This window comes from Caenorhabditis briggsae (assembly GCF_000004555.2).
Source record: "Caenorhabditis briggsae complete genome, chrV, whole genome shotgun sequence".
In the NCBI taxonomy this organism is placed as follows: domain Eukaryota; kingdom Metazoa; phylum Nematoda; class Chromadorea; order Rhabditida; family Rhabditidae; genus Caenorhabditis; species Caenorhabditis briggsae.
Window position 1 is genome coordinate 12,452,723 of NC_013488.2, and position 17,718 is coordinate 12,470,440.

Genomic DNA, 17,718 nt, shown 5'->3' on the forward strand with positions numbered 1-17,718 from the left:
GAGGAGCAAAACAAGAAGCGAAGGAAAGAGAAACAAGAAAAAGAGAAGAAATGATAGAGGCACACGATAATCTACGATAAAGAGAAGGATTTCAGATCGAGTGAGAACAGATGCCAACTCGAAGGAATGCATTTGTGCCAGCAGAGTGGATAAAGTACAATGAACAATTGGAAGGGAATCCCCAGGATGCTAAAACTTGAGGAGCGATGTATTCCCATCAAGTCAGCCTCTCGGTTTTTGAACAGGAAGCGACTGTCAAAATAATTGGCTTGGTTTCACACATAGGTATGTTTAATGTTTCACACGAACCGAGACTAGAGAAAGTACCATACCTTGGGGATGGTCTATCGAAGAATCCGTGAAGAGAAAAATAGGGAAAAAACACCTTTTTTAGAATTTGGAGCTCTGGGAAACTGGATGGCAGGCTGGAAACGTACCTAGCTCTTCCAAAAAGGACCTAGGAGGTTCACTTACTCTGAATCCATCCAAAACTTTCCAACCTCTGATATTTGGTCCTCCTGGTCCCCTTTGAACTTTCTTGTTACTATGGTTTTGTATTTTATCATGTATCATCATATTCTTCTTTTTCTTCAGCTTTTGTTTCCCTTCTCTACATGATATTATTGCTCCCCCCGTCCCCCAATGATCACACAACCCGATCCCTTCGTTGTCACATAAGCCATCTCCTCGGATGCTCTTCTCGTTTTTTGAGAGATCTTCATCTTTTACTTCTTCTTCAATCTATTGTACAACGCAACTAAAACATGTGCATTCAATTTCTTTGTCAGCCGCAAAACGAGCAATTTTTATTGGGATAACGTATCGTAAATCGCGAAAAAGTGAGGGTGGAAAAAAGTGAAGAACATAGAAATGAGTTATGTAGTAAAGTGAATGTGGCAGCTTGAAAGTATGGAATTGAAGAGAGATCAAAAGTCACCCGACAATTGAAGACATCGTATGAACTTTGCTGCTTCGATCAAGGCTTGAACATGTTAGAAGACATTTAACTGCAATTTATAGAGGATTTTTATATGTATATTTCTAATGTGAAAACTTATGTTACCCCAAGACAGCTGCGTTTTCATTGTATCACGAAATGGCTTATTGGAGAGCAGGTGGATGAGAGTGGAAGCTGATCCGTGGCAAAGGGCGAAGATAAGAGATGCGGGGATTATCACTGAAAAAAAACACCGCGATTGTCGGGAGAGGCATTACGGGCATACCGGGATTTGTGATCATGTTGGCCATTCCGGCGAAAAATACAGAAAATGGCATAATTATACAAACCACAACAATGAGTACCTGAAAATTCTGAAATTTCCGAGTTTCATAGACTGGGCTCTCTTTGGAGACCTATTGCAAAAAATCAGAAATAAATTTTCAGGTCTTCCTGGAAAATAACAATCTTCTCACCTGTAACAAAATCGTTCGTAAATATGCCCGTTGTGCTTTGATCACTTTATCAGACAATGAATGCCTTGTGCGATGTAAAATTATAAAACAGATTGATGGAAGAGTAATGCACAACAAAATATAAAATCCGATACATATGGTACCGCAAACAAGGAACGCTGGGGTATTCGGATTTTTCGGAGAGGAAACCATGTACTTCTCCGACCAGAACACAGTTGGAATCGGACGGATATTCTGAGAAATTCTTAAATTTTTCCATTATCACATTCTCCATTTCTCACCATCATGTAAATCAAATTTTTCGCAGTCATTTGATCTTCAATTGTTAAAAGAATCGAATTAACAGATAGAATAGCACCGACGTACATGAACACAGTGCTGAATATGCCAAATTGAATAACTCGAGTGTAATAGCGAAATGACATTGGAATGATTATTTTCATACGATAGAATGTGATGTGAGTTAGAATTGCTGAATTGATTTGAATTGACATGAACATTCCATAAAGTTGGATGAATGGATGAACTCCGAGCATCGAGAGGATTCCATCAGCATAAATTCCAACGATAGGAACGAAAACCATCGGACGGAAAAGTTGAAATCCATAAAATTCTTCATACAGGCATCTGAAAACAAACTGGATAAAATCTAGATGAATGAATTCATAATGGTCACCCTAGAATATGAGCAGTCAAAATGACAGTATAGTGTTTTTGAAAACTAGGACTTCTTTTAATGATACAGTAGATTGCTTCCAAATAAATAGGGATAGTTACAATTGGAATAAACTTCATAACATTGGTATAAACTGAATATATATGGTCATGTTCATTCACATTCACCGACTCCATTTTTTGGTGAAATGCTCATATCACTCACTTTTTATATCCCGACGGCTGACTTTGCAGTAATCAACTTTACTTTCATAGCGAGGTAAGCACGACTCATGGCTTATTTTCAATTTGATTAAGTTGGTCTTACTATTAGGATTCACTGACTAGAAATATGTTTTGTAGCGTGGGGGGATAGATCAAATTGAGACTACGAAGTTGGGTGTAACCGTCACTATGGGGGTGTCCGAAACTTTATGATCTCTCCTGTTGTTTGTGCATTTGAGTGTTGTGTAGCCTGCAAGAATTTTTTTTCTGGAAATTTGATGAAGCAACTGGTTAGGATTGAGCTCTCATTGAAACAAAACTCAAAATGTTTGAATTCAGAAAACATACAGTAATTTAAATGATAAAAGAATATGACTCGATGTGGTTTATTGGCAAGAATCATAGCAAACGTTGCGGCAGCTCCATGAATCATTGCAAGAGTAATTGAAATTGTAACCAGCACTAGATTGAAATTTTTCATAAAAGTTTCTGTCTAAAAATACCTGGATAGTGTATTCTCATTTCCAACCCAACAATGAAGGTAGTGAAAGGCAGTAAGAGGAAAATAACAATGATAAATATCTGAAATTTAATTTGGATCATAAAATGTGTTGAAAAACTGAAGGTTGCACCGGATTAGGCAAGACATATTTTTTTGTAATTTTTGTATAATCAATATCAAATGTTACCTGACACACTAATCCTTTAATATATTGTTTCTGGGCATTTACAACATGTGTTGATAATCGTTCATTCATTCGATTCAAAATTTGAAATGCTGCTGTTGGGATAGCAATACAAGCAGCAATGTATGTTACCAAACTGATACCGCACAACTTCAAAAATAAGGAAAATCTTAGATTACTTCCAGATGTAACAATATAATTATCCGTCCAAAACTTATTAGGTACATTTCCATTCAGCCACGTAGACCACTGATGTTTGGCAATGTCTTGATTCTCTAACAGCAGAGCAAAGTTACTCAAAGAAATCACAGAAGTGATGTAAGTTCCATGAACGAAAAGGGTTCCTAGTTTGATGGACTCTCGATAGAACCGAAAAGTCAGAGGAAGAATACTTTTCAATCGAAGAATTAATAAATGAATCATTGTGCATGCATTGATTTGGTAGAGGAAAAATAATATAATGATTTGGAGAAATGTAGGAAATTGAAGGTATCCGAATAGTCCAGTAGAATAAAGACCGACAACTGGAAGAAATACCACTGGACGCATAAAAAAGAATCCGTATATCTCGCCGACGAGACTTCTGAAGAACAAAGAAATTAGGTAAAATCTTTTTTACATAAAATCTCTCGATTAAAGCCTATTAAAAGAACACTCACAGAGATACATGAACTCGTAAAACATGAACATAATGTTGCTGTAATTTATCATTACATGAATACAAACAATAAGCTCCTTCCAGATAAATAGGCAATGTTAAGATGGGGAGAATTAAACTTGCAATTAAGTATTTATCGATTACAGCATCCTGGTGCTGATAAAATGAAATGCTGAAATTTCTTTCCATCAACGTTTCACAATATATTCAGAGACTCATGACTGACACTAGAAATTGATATAGGGGTTGTGCAGTTGAGATAATAATTGAGTTTGGAAGCAAGAAATCACAATATTTATGTGTGTACCTTTGGTACACTGATGTAATCATTGATATTTGAAATGAAGTGGGAGTTGATTGGTTGTTCAGATCTGGAATTGAATAAAAGGGGAAATGTTTTGTTGAAAATTCAGATGAACTTTTAAAAAAATGCTTTTAAACTGAAATTGACCAGGTTCTAGTCGGAAGTTTCTCGAGAACGGCTGTATAGCGGGCCATGATGAGATTTTGGTGGGAATTTGAAAGTTGAAGTACTACTAGGTGGGAACGTTGCTTGTCGGAGTTTGTTCGGATTAAGTAGCAGCCATCTCAGTAATTTGACCAACCTCCAACCAGTAGTTGCTGGCGACGCCCGAGATGCCTTCGGTTAGTTTTCCATTTTCATTTAAATTTTTGCAGATTCACTATAAAAGTAATAAATTGAGACTGTAAGACCTGTAATAGAATGGACCCCTATCTTTTAACTTTGAGCCAATTTTTCTCGGTTTCTGCCAAAGATGTAAAAAAATTGTCAACTGATAATTTGTTTATCATAATACCAGAAGTGTTTTGTCAATTGACACATTTTTGATATCTTGCATTGGAGCCAAGATAAATTAGCTCAAACTTGGCATTGTCCGGTCTTCTATTACAGGGATTACGGTATCTTCGTATAAACTAATTAAAATCAATTTTTCAAAAACAGTAATTTTCTGAAAAATGTTCATTTTCTAATCATTCTGTTACGCATGACTCGCTTCTTTTTCTTCTTTTTCTTACAATGAATCATAGTGTCTCATACCATTTCCGCCAGTTTTTTTCTAATATTTTTCCCTCTTTTGATTTCCCACACTTTCAATGGAAATTCCTAGAAATTTGGAGTCGCAATTATTTTGTGTGAGTTATGACTCTGCCATTCCCCGTGATGGAGAAACACATTCATTTTTTTTGCTTTTGAACATGTTTGATGCCTCAGACACTATTCATCAAATACATCTCAAAGGAGATGCATAAATCGCATCAAATCTCTGGACGTCTTCTCCTTTTTTTCGCCTTTTGACCTGCTAATAATGAATGGCCAGAAGTGAGACGAGGAAGTCGCCTTGAAAGGAGAGGGGGCTAAAAAATAGAAAAAGGGAGTCGAGAATCACAAATTTTGAACTCTCTCAGAATCTAGTTTCCGAAGCGTCACGTATACGTTTGCAGGCGTCTCCGTTTCCTGTTTTCGTTGTTAGCTCAACGTCTCAATTATTCCGAAATCCTACACACAAAAGTCCGAAAGGCCTCTCTATTAGGTTTAACGGAAGACTGCTTTCCCTTTGGTCTCCAAATGAATATTTTAACGGTTTCTTGAACCTGGATACCCCTGGTTTTCAGGTATCACGTAAGCATAGTTCATTAGATTCAGATTCAGCTGTCTCGACAGATTTCTGAAATTCTAAAGTTGTTCAAACATCGTTGAAATCTTGTTTCTTCATTATTATTTCAATAATTCTTGTTTATATCCAAATGTTCAGACTGGGTACTGTAGAAGAATTTTTAGAATTTTCTTGGCCTCTATACTTTTTTCGCTTTCATATATTTTGTCAATTTTCGTCCGTTTTTGGGCAATTTTATAGATTTAAAATTTTTTTTTTATTTTCTGACTTGTTCCGAGGTTTTCAACACAAAAATTGTCGGAAAGCAAAAGAGAAAAAAGAGACGAAAATGTTTGGTTACGGTGGTTTTCTTTACGGGAACCTTGGCCACACCCACAAACTTTTCTCTTCCACAGATCTGATTTTTTTGCACCAGTATAAAAAAAAGTCAAAATATTTTAGAAAATCGGCATTAAATATTTAACATATCCCAAGAATGTCAATAAATAATTATAATCATTTCATAAACTTTTTGAAAAAGTTTTGTATTCATAAAGCCTCTAGAGTATATATGAATAATATGAAACATGTATAAAATTTTGATTCAGAACTTTGAAACATTGAACTAGATTCATTCGAAACCCGATCTACATGGGAATAATCGGACCGCATTTGAAATCATCAAGGAAATGCTCGCCCACTGGATTGATAGGATTAAAGTCAAACGGAAAAGGATAAAAATTCTGAAGAATTCCAAAAAAGCACAAACCTAGAAGTGATCAGAAACGGCTCCCTTCTTCTTCTACTTCGTCTACAAATGGGATATTTTTTCAAGAGTATGTCTGCCCTTCCCCTTGAATACTTTCCCATTTCCACTTAACCATCCGGTCCTTCTTTTCCCATCCGATCTCTTCTTCTCCTTTTCCGTTCGATATGTTATTATTCGACACATATAGTTGTGTCTGTGCGAGCCTCCTCTCCCGACACTTTTTCTATTTGCATCTTTTGCTCCTCCCTTCTTCTTCTTTTTTTATCGCATTCTCATTCAGAAGAGTCCGCCTCCATCCGGACTCTTCCTATTTTCCGAAAAACCCAAAACTTTGGTGGGTGGATCTGGAAGAATTTAGAATTCAACTTTCAGCTCATCAAATGTTGTTTTCCTTCTTCTTCCACTTAATGTTCGATCCTTTATCTTTTCTTCTGGCTTCTGTTAGGTACATAAAATTGAAGAATCACATCATTTTTCTTTATTTTCGAATATTTACATATCTCTTCATTTTTCCAGACCGAAATCTACAAATATCCGTTCTTCTATCAACTGTAAAACCAACAGGAATGGATTGAATTCTCTACTATGGATGCAGTATATCCGGTATATTCATCGTTGGTTAGTTTTTTGAATTCTAAGAAATTATTGTAACATTCTGAACTACTAAGAAATGTTTAAATAAATTGTCCATGCAGTTTTCTATTCGAAGAATTTCTCATTAATAATATTGTTCATTTATTCTGTAGGCGGGAGAAGGAAAATGCCTTATTCCGGTTGAAAAGATGAAAGAGCATATGCTCTAATACGAATTTTTCAGGAAGAGTGCACTTCGGAATGTGGATCTCTCGTTTCTTACTGTACCGGTCACATGCCAAATCTTGTATGCCAGCTCAATTTTGTTGCCTTTCTAGCTGTTATTTTCTTCGCAATTTTCACAGGTTCATTCATTTTTTTTTCTTAACGAAATTCTTAAAATCAACATTGGAAATTCCCACGATTTCTCTGATAATTTTAATTGCCCCGGTGCCTTTTCTGATGAAATGTAGACACCAAACCGTAAGACTCGACAGTTCAATTCGAAGCTTTCGCGTCGAGACCAACGCCTCTTATTTACGAAAGAAATTTTACGAAAGAAATCCCACGCACGTCACAGTGTCGAACAGAAACCCGAAAAGAATTGAATAACGACCCAAATAGCTTTTGTTTGATGATCTAAAAAATATCTGACAATAAGACAGGCGCTTTCTCTCATTCCATATCATCGAGACAGAAAAAAGGAAGGGTATAAAAATGCTCATAGTGCATTTATAATAAAATGAATTGTAATGAGATTTACTAGAAAAAAGAGAGGGCAGACCAGAGATGAAGTCAATCCCTTTCTCCATGAGAAAACATAAATAGCCGAGGGCTTCTTCTCGTTTTTACGACTCCCAGAGAATCAATAAGATTACTGTAGTGGTTGCTGAAAGCGTCTCAATTAGAGCAAGAAGAAGAAGTCGTTACTTCTTCGATGTCTGTTCGTTTTTCTTTTTTTTCGGTAGAAGGAAGAGGAGTAATTGCAGACGGAACCTCGGCGTTTTTCGGTGTTTGTTTTAGTTCGTCACAGCTCTTTCTCTCTTGATGAATAAGCGATGAGAGGAGTGACTGAAAGGATAATCCTGTGGGGGATAGACGGGATTTTCCAAATTGTTAAATGCTCGGAACGGTGGTGAAAAACTAGCTTCATGGATTTCTGCCTAACTAAGTTGTTAAAGATAATATCTTTCAGGTATCTTCATTCCGGTATCGTGCCTCTTCTGCTGGGCCAGTGGTGGCTGCCGTCGATCGAAAAGTCGTCGTTTTTCATTCTTCCAAAGCTTTTCTAGTCGTCGGCGAAGTCGAAGTCGGCGTGGCACGGGAAACGACGAAGAGCGAAGCAGTTTGTACCCTTCTTCTCCTCCGACTCTTCAAATCCGTAAGTTTTTTCATCTCTTCTTTTTGCCATCCCGATTATCAAAAACCAGTCAACTTCAAAATTCACTCAACTTTTCAGCGGCCCCAAAGTGCCGACAGCCATCGTCCTTCTCTCTTCCCGCTGTATCTCACGACGTCATTTTAGAAGAGAGCGAGTCTTCGGAGCATGAATGGAAGAAGGCCAAACGATGTCGGAAAATAACCTTCGATCTCTCAATGCACCATCGGGATAATGAACTTTCTCACCTGTGATTAATCTCAAAAATCTGAAACCCAGAAGCGGGTTGTTCCTGAATAAATGTTTTTCAAATTCCTTATTTTTCGAAAGAAGACAGTGCAAGTGACCGTTCAAGACAAGCCCTTCATTTAAGGCAAAACAGGAATGCAAAAATAACTGCTAAACAGTGACTATAAAATACAAAAGGAAAAGGTGGCTCTGAAAATATAACACATCCATAATTTTTTAAGCAAGCATTGTTAAAGGGTCAAGAAATAGGAGTTTGATTCAGCCTGCTAGTGTGTTGAGTGTGTGTAAAATGACAAAATATGGACAATGCTGTGAGCATTCCGACAAAATAACACCGGGGCGGTATAAGAAAGAGGTTACAAAGAAATGGCAAATTTAGGCAAGAATCATTTGACAGAGACAACGAAATGTCGCTGTACAAGAAGATTCCGTAAAGCTATTGGTAAATAATTTGATATGAGTGAGAAATAAAGTGGGTATTGGTGATTTTGGAGATTGCAAAACACGTAGTTAGTGGAATTTTAAAATGTGTATCGGGTCTTTGACCTAGTGGGCTGAAGGACCTCTTTGTGGTGAAGCCAGCTTTCCGTGGAACGATGTCGAGCCTTCGTAGAGAGAAGCGAGAAGGTCGGGACTACAGTTTGGAGTCCATTGATTCTCCTCGTCTAGAAATTCATATATTACATTTCATAGATAGAAATAAATTTACCTGAAGCATGTTCACTCTCCGATGTTCTGACTCCGGAACCTGACGAAGTGACCGATGGTGCTCTTCTCTGGTTGGTACTGGTGTTAGATGACCCATAATGGTTGGAAGTGTCGAGAAGTGCAGTTATCTGATCGTGAAGGTGATTTGGGAACATGCTGTTTGGCTCCACATCGGAAAGTTCGTGATTTGAGCAATCCTTTCCGCGTGAAGTGTTCTGGCTGTTCATGCACATCAGAATACTGTTCTCGGTTGTCGGTTCCCCATTCTTACAGAAGTAATCCCCAGCTGAGGAGAGCTTTAGCTGGCTATGCTTCGTGCAACGCGGTGGTGCACTATTGAAGTTGATCTCTCCGAACACGGGCCTCGATGAGCAGCTTTGGGAGAAGCGATGATCATTGAATGGTGCCATCATGAATCCAGATGGGAATCCAGAGTTTTCATCATTGAAGTATTGATTATGGTGATGGTTATGATTTGGTTCGGTTCTCCATTGGTTGTGTGGAGCACGAAGATCGACGCACAACTTTGGAGGTGGGAGCAGCTCATTGTGTGGATTATTGACGAGCTTCCTTCTTGTTGGTGTCGCTCTTCTGACTTCAATAATTCTTCCTTGAACGTGGGATTCATGGAGGGCAGCACGAGCCTTCTCGCAAGATTCAATGGAATCAAGAGTGACGAAGCCGAATCCTTTTGATCCACGATCATTGGTTACGATCTCCACGCTCAGAACTCGTCCATATCTGAAACATAACCATGAAGATTATAGCTCACTAAATTCATTACTTACGCAAAGAACATTGCGGCCAAGTCTTGCTCACGGAATGAGAAGGGGATATTGCTAACATATATTCTGAAAAACAGTGATAATGAATTTCTGTCGATCACGGATGTCATACCTGTTGTCTGTGAAAGAAGCCGGTTCGCGGGTTTTCGGTTTGACCGATATTGGCATTGTGAATACTGGCTCTTTTGAGTTGGCTTGACTCATGTTGTTCATGAATTGTGATCTGAAAAAACAATGTGAAACTAGAAACTTGAACAGCAACATACAGGTCTGGGGCTCCAGATCCGAAGTTAGTATGTGGCTGCGTGTTTTGCATTCTGAAACATGTAGCTTGAATGATAAGCAACGGATTATGCGAAGGAAATGGGAAAATCGCAGAAAAGAATGACGGAAAAAGGAATACTGACAATGAGAAGCTGAACGATCACTATTGTAAGAATTCAAAAGAAGGATCAAAAGCGAAATGAAACTGGAATGACAAAGGAAAGAAGTGAAAGCCTATGTTTCGCGGGAATGTTAGGACCAACCAGTTGAAAGGCGGTCACTATAGGAGCACGAGATCAAAATTGTAGATCAAGAAAAAAGACAGTTAGAAACGGCTGATAGACGTTTACCTAGCTAGAATTTCGGGAAAGAACTTGTGAACAGTGAGTAGAAGACCTCGATGAGCAGTTAAGCTGAGCTCTCAGTTGAGTAGAAGCTCCAAAAACTGTGCATCTTTTAGGCCAAAGCTAACAAAAACTCAGTTCAAACTCGCGCTTCATTCTCAACTCCGCCCATGCAAGCGCCGCATGGGGGTTTTGCAACAAGTGCGCACAGCAATAACTTTTCTGTCTTTTTTGCGCTCTTGAGAAAACATTGTTTTTTTCTCGATTTCTCAACAGGTTCTGAACATTTTCCTGTTTCAGATACTTTGTAAGATGTTGTAAAATGGCTTTGCGACGAAAATTCACGTTCGAGCTTCCAGAAGATAGTTACTGGAACGAATCCGACTCAAATTCGTCGGGGCTCTTCGATGATTTGCAATCAAAGCAGGTGAGTGTGTTTTTTTAATTAGCGTGAAAACATTTAATCTGGAAAAATCTGCGGCTTCGGTTAGCTGCCATGTGCACGGAAATATTCTGTTAACTGCAATAAAAATCCATGTGTATAACACGTAAATTGAAGCTTCAAGCTCGGGCAGCAGTCGACAACTTGTTTGGTGGAGAGGAAACGCCGAAACCCTATGTTCCTCCACTAAACCCATCACCAACTCCTGCAAATGGAGCCCCTCCGAAAGTTGACGTCCGAGCAGCAGCCGCTTCTGACAAAGCTAATATTCGTTTGACAGAGTTAGTGCTTTGCTGTTTACTGATGCCAACAAGCGAACTAATTTCAGTACCTCGCCGAGAGCCTCTGGAAAAATCGTCGATGATTTTCTGAACATGAAGTTTTCGGACAGTGTGAAAGCAGCTCCAATCATGCAGTCAGCCCCGTCAGTTGTGTCTGAAGCAAGTGCCAGTAGTTTGCCCAGTGAAGCACAGAGGCTCGATTTGGACTACAATCGTTTGAGGCAGGAACATCGGAAGTTGAAAGATCAGCATGAGGTTGTTTAGTTCATAGTTTTTCATTATAAATGTTCTAATTATTCAGGTTCTACGCCACGAGCGCTTCCAACCATTAACCATTGAAGCCAGCATCAAACGAATGTTACAAGGGCATGTCGTTCCTCTCGATGGCTACAGATCTCTTCGTGATAAAACTCTGCTCCTGAAACAAGCAGTGGCGTCTCATGACACTAATACTATATTCAAAGTAAGACTCAAAGTAGATTTCATATTTTAATTATATCGATTTCAGATCATAATATTCTTGGAGAGAACTCTGAAAGAAAACATATTTTTCAAAGTGATGGATGAGCAAAAAAGTGCATGTAGAGTGTATACGCGACATCTTCAAATTACCGGCGAATGGGAAAAGATGAACAAGTTTTTGAGGTTTATTTTCTGATCCATTTAGCTTTTTTGTATTTTTTCGTTTTTCAGAGGCGTCGGTCAGTATCAACACGCATCAGTCATTGAGTTTGAATCCACCAGAAAATACAAAAAGAATCCGGATAAGCGAGTCCCACTGTTGAGAACAATGTTACATGGAAGTTTTTCGATTCCTGAGATGAAATTTGAAGCGAGACAAGTGGAAACGTTAATGAGAAACTATGAGATTCAGTTGCAAATGGAGGTGTGGTTCATATTAAATTCAAGCCATCAAAAACCATATTTAGAAAATGGATGCTGGTGGAAAAGGAGAACATTTTAGAAAGTTCCCAAAAACATGCACTCTGATCGGATTACCTGCTTTATCCACTCTGTACTACTCAGTCATGTATCATTTTGACGATGCTTCAACATCATCTGCTTCACTCCCTTCAGTACAAACATTGATCCGGTTCAACGATCGTCTTGCCATGCAAACCATCGTTTCCGCGCTCACTCGGCAAAGTCGATGGCCGGACATAGACAAGTTACTTCAGCCCAAAACGATAACGATGACATTCAGTGCAGCGAAAAGTAACTAGAATTGAAGGAAAAAAAATAGTTTCGTGATTTCAGGTGTGTTCAAAGGAAAGAAAACAACGAGCAAGTGGGGTGTCTCCATAAACAATCACAACTTGCTAACTATTATTCGCCGATCTCATCCTTCTCCGCCAACAGATGTTTGTTGTCAAACAGTGCTTCTATAATTAAATACATTTTTCAGTTCATATATCGAATCCTAAAAGGCGAGAGTGATGCACAAGAACGTCTCCGCTTGGCTCTGCTCTTCGATGCTCCTGAAATGGTGATCGAGTGTATGACACAAAAAGGAGACAGAGTGTCGTTGGCTTCTTATGCGAAATCGTTAAAACCAAACTCGGTAGAATCATTCAAAGCTGTCGCAGCACTCAACAATCCGTCTATTAAATGGAAGTGATCACTTCGTTCCTGTTCATTTTCCCCGATTAATTTATTGCATAATTGTTAAATACAACTGAAATCTAACACGATACTGTAGAATAATGACACTCTTAATCAAATTTTGGTGTTTTTCCTTTCACTTCTCTTCAGTTGACCCATCATAGCGCTTTCCACCTAGATTCGTTGGCTTCTCCTTTGTAACATATAACTTGCCTGTAAAAAAATGTATTTTCATTTCCACGTTATTTTTGTTCTGACAAATACATCCACAGCTAAATATTCCAAAATGGCAAAAGTCAAAGTGAGTTTGGTCTTTCAGACCCAGTCTGAATAGTGTATTTCAGTCTAAAACTTCTGCCAATCGCCCGAAGAAATCCCCAAGTTCAACTGGAAAGGTTACACATGGAAGACATATCCCCAGCCTAGCTACAGAGTGATAGGATTACTGTGGCTGTCAAACAACTATTTTAAACTTTTCGAATTCTGACTACAATGCGTCCAACCGGTTTCCTCATTTACTTCGCATGCTGTTCCTTCATTTTCACTCTTTTTATTCTTTCCGTTTACCCAGTCAAAGTCATCTTTTGATTGCGAATAAATATTGAACATGGTTTATACTAATATTCACAAAAAAAGGATGCATGAAACGAATTTTGTGAAAGAACAAAAAAAAAGCTCGCTGTATAACAAAAGTGAAGTGAATGAGAATGATGCAAAACGAGAGAAACGTAGGGCCTTTTTTGGGTGCTTTGAAAATAGATTAAGGCAAATTTTTAAAGGAAGAAACGAGAGAAAAAAGGAGCAGGGAGATCATCATCTAATTGACGGTATAGTACAGGAAATGATGTTGACTTTTTTTTGGCGATTGACTCGAATTATGCAGACAAGATGAACTAGAATCAAATGGAGGCAGAGAAGAATGCTAATACATGAGTGAAGAACCCGGGAGCAATTGGTTAGTTGAATACTTCGTGTGCACTTAAATATGAGTGGCCGGCGACTAGAATCTGTTAAATTATTAGAGAGTGGGAGTGTCAGAGTGTCCCATGAGTAGACTGATATCGAGAGTGTCACCAGCGTTTCGGGCGGTCATGAGCTGAGATCGAAGGATGATTACTCTGAAAATTAGGGAGAAACTCATGTTGACTCATGTTGAGAAGTGAAAAAGGCTTATTTACCTATCGTCACCAATGACACGATATAAACGAGATACATCACATAGATCTTGAGTGTTTAAATTCGTCTTCAAATCTCTTCCTTGCACTCCATTTGCGTGGAAAGCAAGAATCGTTTCATCGACGACATGAAGGTATTCAATGTGGAAATTGAAGGTGAAAATAGAAGGTTTCGGGCGTTCGAATCCTTCAAGATCTGTCATGACCACTTTGTTACGGAATGAAAAGCAGAGAGTATTTCTATCGATTTGATGCATGTTCCCAACTTCGAGCATCTCGTCTTCCGCCAAACTACCAAATGAAGAGTTGTATCCATCGCTGACTTCTGAGTTTCTAGTCGATGAGCAGAAATTAACCATATTGAATTGGAACTCGGATGCTCCGGACATTCGACCTACACCAATGCATAGTTCTGGAAAGTCTGACGCACGGGAATTGACCAGTGCAAACGGGCGGATGGGAAATCGAATGTCTTCTCGGAGTGGTTCACTTCTAACCAACACAAACTGATTCATCGGTTTGTACCATTGGAACAAATGAACAGTTTTTGGAACAGCACAACACAGGAATAAAGAACTTGATTGGGCTCCCTCTCCTTGTTTCACTGTGCACTGAAGAGCTCCCCGTGTCTCCGGCATTCGAACAGTGATCGCTAGCCGTTTCGGAACATATTTCTCAGGAATCTTGTTAAGATTTTTGCTCATTTTCAGAGTGAGATTCTTTTGCGTAAGAGCAATCAAATCATGTCGATAGAGATACGGAGTGTTTCCTTGAATGGCGGTGAGTCGATCCGAGTAGACGAACATCCAGGAGCAACGACGGTGATGAATCTGGAATCAAAAATATTAAAATCTAATCAAAACAACAGATCGCCTTACTTTCGTGAGGTTTCCATCTGGTAAACAGTTTGTGTCGAATGAGTAAATTCCTTGCTCCGTACCGAAAAGTAGGAGGTGAGCACCAGTCAGTGGATGAACCCATGATGCTGCACAATTGATTTTCAAATCAGTTCCATCCATAATCTTCGAAAAACAAGCTCCCATTGGTACTTTTGGAATAATCGGCATTCCAAAAAACGTCGACATACTATCTTCACTTGGAGTAGATGCAATAGAAGTCGAACTGAAGCGATTTTCAGATCCAGAAGCTGCAGCCTTCTGAGCAGCTCTCAACGTCCTTGGTGGAGCTCTTGGTGCTCTGATAGTTTCATCATCGTCATGGATAACTCCATTTCCAGATGCACAATGGAGCAGCGCGTCTCCTCCGATAACGTCCGGAAGGGATTGCATTTCTTTAGCCGGAAGTGTTCTTTCTGAATGGTAACCTCTATTCAGCCCTCGCGGAGTTGCAGTTGGAGTTTTGCGATCAGTCTCTGACGATGTCGAGTGAGGAGACGACGTTAACTGCTCCAAACACTTTGCATCAAGTCTCAAGCCATTCAAATGAGCAGGAAGTCCTATTTTGATTGGAGCAGCATCGGGTGTGAGAAGTGGTGGAGCATCGTCCATATCCGATTCTTCTTCAGTCAAATCATCCACCGTCTTGGACATACGATCATACACATCAGACGGTGCTCCATTCACTTTATCCAACAAATCTCTTGTCATTCTGGCAGAAAGGGAGCCAAGTACAAACGGGTGACTGGTGAGCAGCTTTTCGGGTGATGGTCTCTTCTTGGGATTTTTTGTGAGACACTGACGAACGAAATCATGGAAGAGGGGAGACCAACGATGTTTGTCTTTGAGATGCGGGGGCTTGTATCCACTTTTTGTCATCAAATACAGAACTTGCATCGGGTGAAGATCAAAAAGAGGTGGCTGACATTCTCCTAGCTCGATCGCCGTGATCCCGGTTGCCCAAACGTCGCAGAGCATTCCGTATCCACCTCGTTTTTCAACACATGCAACTTCTGGAGCCATCCAATACGGAGTGCCAATGAACGATTTTCTTTTTCCGATTGTTGCAGTGATTTGAGCAGCTACTCCAAAATCTGCCAACTTCACATCTCCGTTAGAAGAAAGAAGAATGTTGGCTCCTTTGATATCTCGATGAATCTAAAACGAATGTTTATCACTATGGAAACTGATCTAAAACTTACTTTTCCCATATTATGAAGATAATTGAGTCCACGAAGAGTCTCTCGACAAACGAAAGCAATCTGGAGTTCTGATAGAGGTCCGGTTACTGAAAGTTTATTCGTTTCGAAAGCTTTTCAAAAGGGAAGCGTTTTGTAATAAAAACTCACAGTGATAAATATCTTGAAGACTTCCTCCTCCACAGTACTCCATCACAATCCACAAACGATCTCTGAAGAGTTGTTTCATCAACTGTTAGCATCAATAGGAATCGACCTACCTTCTAATATAACTTCCGAAATAAGCGATGATATTTGGATGTGAGCATTCTCGAATAACCATTATTTCTTGTTGGATGACAGCGAAATTGTCTCCGGCTTCCAGTTTGACAACTTTTACAGCTGCCAGCGTGTCGCTTCGAATGTCTCGAGCTTTATAAACTTCACCATAAGTTCCTGAACCGACACGCTGAAGCAGCTCATAATCATCCGCCGGGTTCGATCTTTTGATCACATCGGCACTCATTACCCCTGAAAAATATCTTTTAAAAAGTTTGCGGGTGAATATCAATCGGAAAAAGTATAAGAAAGAAAGTATCATTATTGTCAGTCGGCGATGAGCCTTGCGACCGAAAAATGCATTCAAAGGTGCATCATCAGTACTAACGCGAGAACAGCTACAAAATTTATGCGCCTTTAATACAGTACTTCGGAATTAATTTACTTTGACCGATTTTCAGCTGCTTTCTCTACTTTATTAAGAAATTTAGATGATTATTCATGGAAATCGGAAGAAAATAGAAGGAAAAAGCAAGAAGCTTAAAGGAATGGACAGAAATAAAATAATTCCGAAGTACTGTATCAAAGGCGCATGAAATTTATTGTAAAACACTGTTTTCGATTCAAGAACGACAATACGCTTTCAAATAAATTTTCAGCCACATGGTTCATCGGCGCCGGACAAGAATAATATGACCGTTTCGAAATAATGGAAAATTTTCGAAATAACCGAACGGAAAAACAGCAAAACCACAAAATAACGAACAGCTGATCAGGAAGAGTGAGTCAAAAAAAAAAATCAGTAGGCGATTTTAAAATCATATTAGATTATTCCTGGTCTCACGCCTACTCGTCTTTGTTAAGGAATTTCAAGAAAAATACACGAAAGATTCAGTTGACCAATAAACTGTAAAAGTCATATGAGAAACATCGGTTTAGAAGGGTTTAGAGACATAGAACAAGAAAGATAAGAATCTGGAAATCAAAGTAATTAAGCCTCCATTTAATTATTTGAATTGCTCGGTTCACATTCTCGAGTTTAACGATTTAACTTGACTCATTTTCCCCGCTCAGAAAAAATACCGTATTTTGTTTGTCGTCAAATTTTGCGCATCTCCCGCAGGGACCCTGTAAAGAGTTCTCTTCAATTGGCGCGAGTTCAAATTTCCGAACTCATCGAAGCTACAGTATTCATCAATTTCCCTCCAATGAAGACGTAATCCTCTCATCGATGCTTTCTCTTCAAGTCGCCAAGCAGGATGGAATAACCATATCCATCAACTTTGCACCCTCGATTTTTCATTTTCTCGCAAGAACTCTTTGTATTCATCTTCGGAGCAGTTGATGTGTATATGTGTCTGTGCTCCCACTTTTCCAAACCCAACTAGGATGCGATCGATGTGCACAATCCGTCTAATGACACAGAGAAACATACAAAAACTCTATTTTCTGCGCTCAAAAACCTTTTTCCCTTTTTTTCCTTTTTTTGGAGGTTCTCCGCCAACATACGGAATCAAGAATATTGAAAGTGCGAAGACACAGA

General features: G+C 39.1%; 5 protein-coding genes across 5 annotated transcripts; 2 read left to right on the plus strand and 3 right to left on the minus strand.

Moving 5' to 3' along the window:
* Positions 1 to 933: 933 nt before the first annotated feature.
* Positions 934 to 5,293, minus strand: Cbr-srh-30 (the record flags this gene model as incomplete). Its single annotated transcript, XM_045237835.1, is given in 12 exon segments — positions 934 to 1,007; positions 1,064 to 1,177; positions 1,224 to 1,302; positions 1,414 to 1,647; positions 1,695 to 2,040; positions 2,090 to 2,222; positions 2,641 to 2,781; positions 2,796 to 2,874; positions 2,982 to 3,561; positions 3,638 to 3,808; positions 3,863 to 4,007; positions 5,251 to 5,293. The coding sequence occupies 12 exon segments, from the start codon at positions 5,291 to 5,293 to the stop codon at positions 934 to 936; spliced, it is 2,139 nt and encodes a 712-aa protein (XP_045096638.1).
* Positions 5,294 to 6,606: 1,313 nt separating this feature from the next.
* CBG27144 lies at positions 6,607 to 8,226 on the plus strand (the record flags this gene model as incomplete). Its single annotated transcript, XM_045237836.1, has 3 exons — positions 6,607 to 6,639; positions 7,790 to 7,979; positions 8,054 to 8,226. The coding sequence occupies 3 exons, from the start codon at positions 6,607 to 6,609 to the stop codon at positions 8,224 to 8,226; spliced, it is 396 nt and encodes a 131-aa protein (XP_045100166.1).
* A 541-nt stretch (positions 8,227 to 8,767) lies between these two features.
* Positions 8,768 to 10,030, minus strand: Cbr-spn-4 (the record flags this gene model as incomplete). The annotated part of the gene is made up of 5 exons (XM_002637278.1): positions 8,768 to 8,886; positions 8,931 to 9,670; positions 9,718 to 9,780; positions 9,827 to 9,937; positions 9,981 to 10,030. 5 exons carry the CDS (start codon positions 10,028 to 10,030, stop codon positions 8,768 to 8,770), a joined length of 1,083 nt encoding a protein of 360 aa, XP_002637324.1.
* A 614-nt stretch (positions 10,031 to 10,644) lies between these two features.
* On the plus strand, positions 10,645 to 12,663 carry Cbr-spe-39 (the record flags this gene model as incomplete). The annotated part of the gene is made up of 9 exons (XM_002637279.1): positions 10,645 to 10,749; positions 10,882 to 11,045; positions 11,093 to 11,300; positions 11,347 to 11,508; positions 11,554 to 11,690; positions 11,739 to 11,931; positions 11,975 to 12,260; positions 12,303 to 12,406; positions 12,451 to 12,663. 9 exons carry the CDS (start codon positions 10,645 to 10,647, stop codon positions 12,661 to 12,663), a joined length of 1,572 nt encoding a protein of 523 aa, XP_002637325.1.
* A 1,002-nt stretch (positions 12,664 to 13,665) lies between these two features.
* Positions 13,666 to 16,422, minus strand: Cbr-gck-2 (the record flags this gene model as incomplete). Its single annotated transcript, XM_045237837.1, has 6 exons — positions 13,666 to 13,765; positions 13,826 to 14,652; positions 14,701 to 15,876; positions 15,906 to 16,006; positions 16,068 to 16,129; positions 16,178 to 16,422. 6 exons carry the CDS (start codon positions 16,420 to 16,422, stop codon positions 13,666 to 13,668), a joined length of 2,511 nt encoding a protein of 836 aa, XP_045096639.1.
* Positions 16,423 to 17,718: the final 1,296 nt, after the last annotated feature.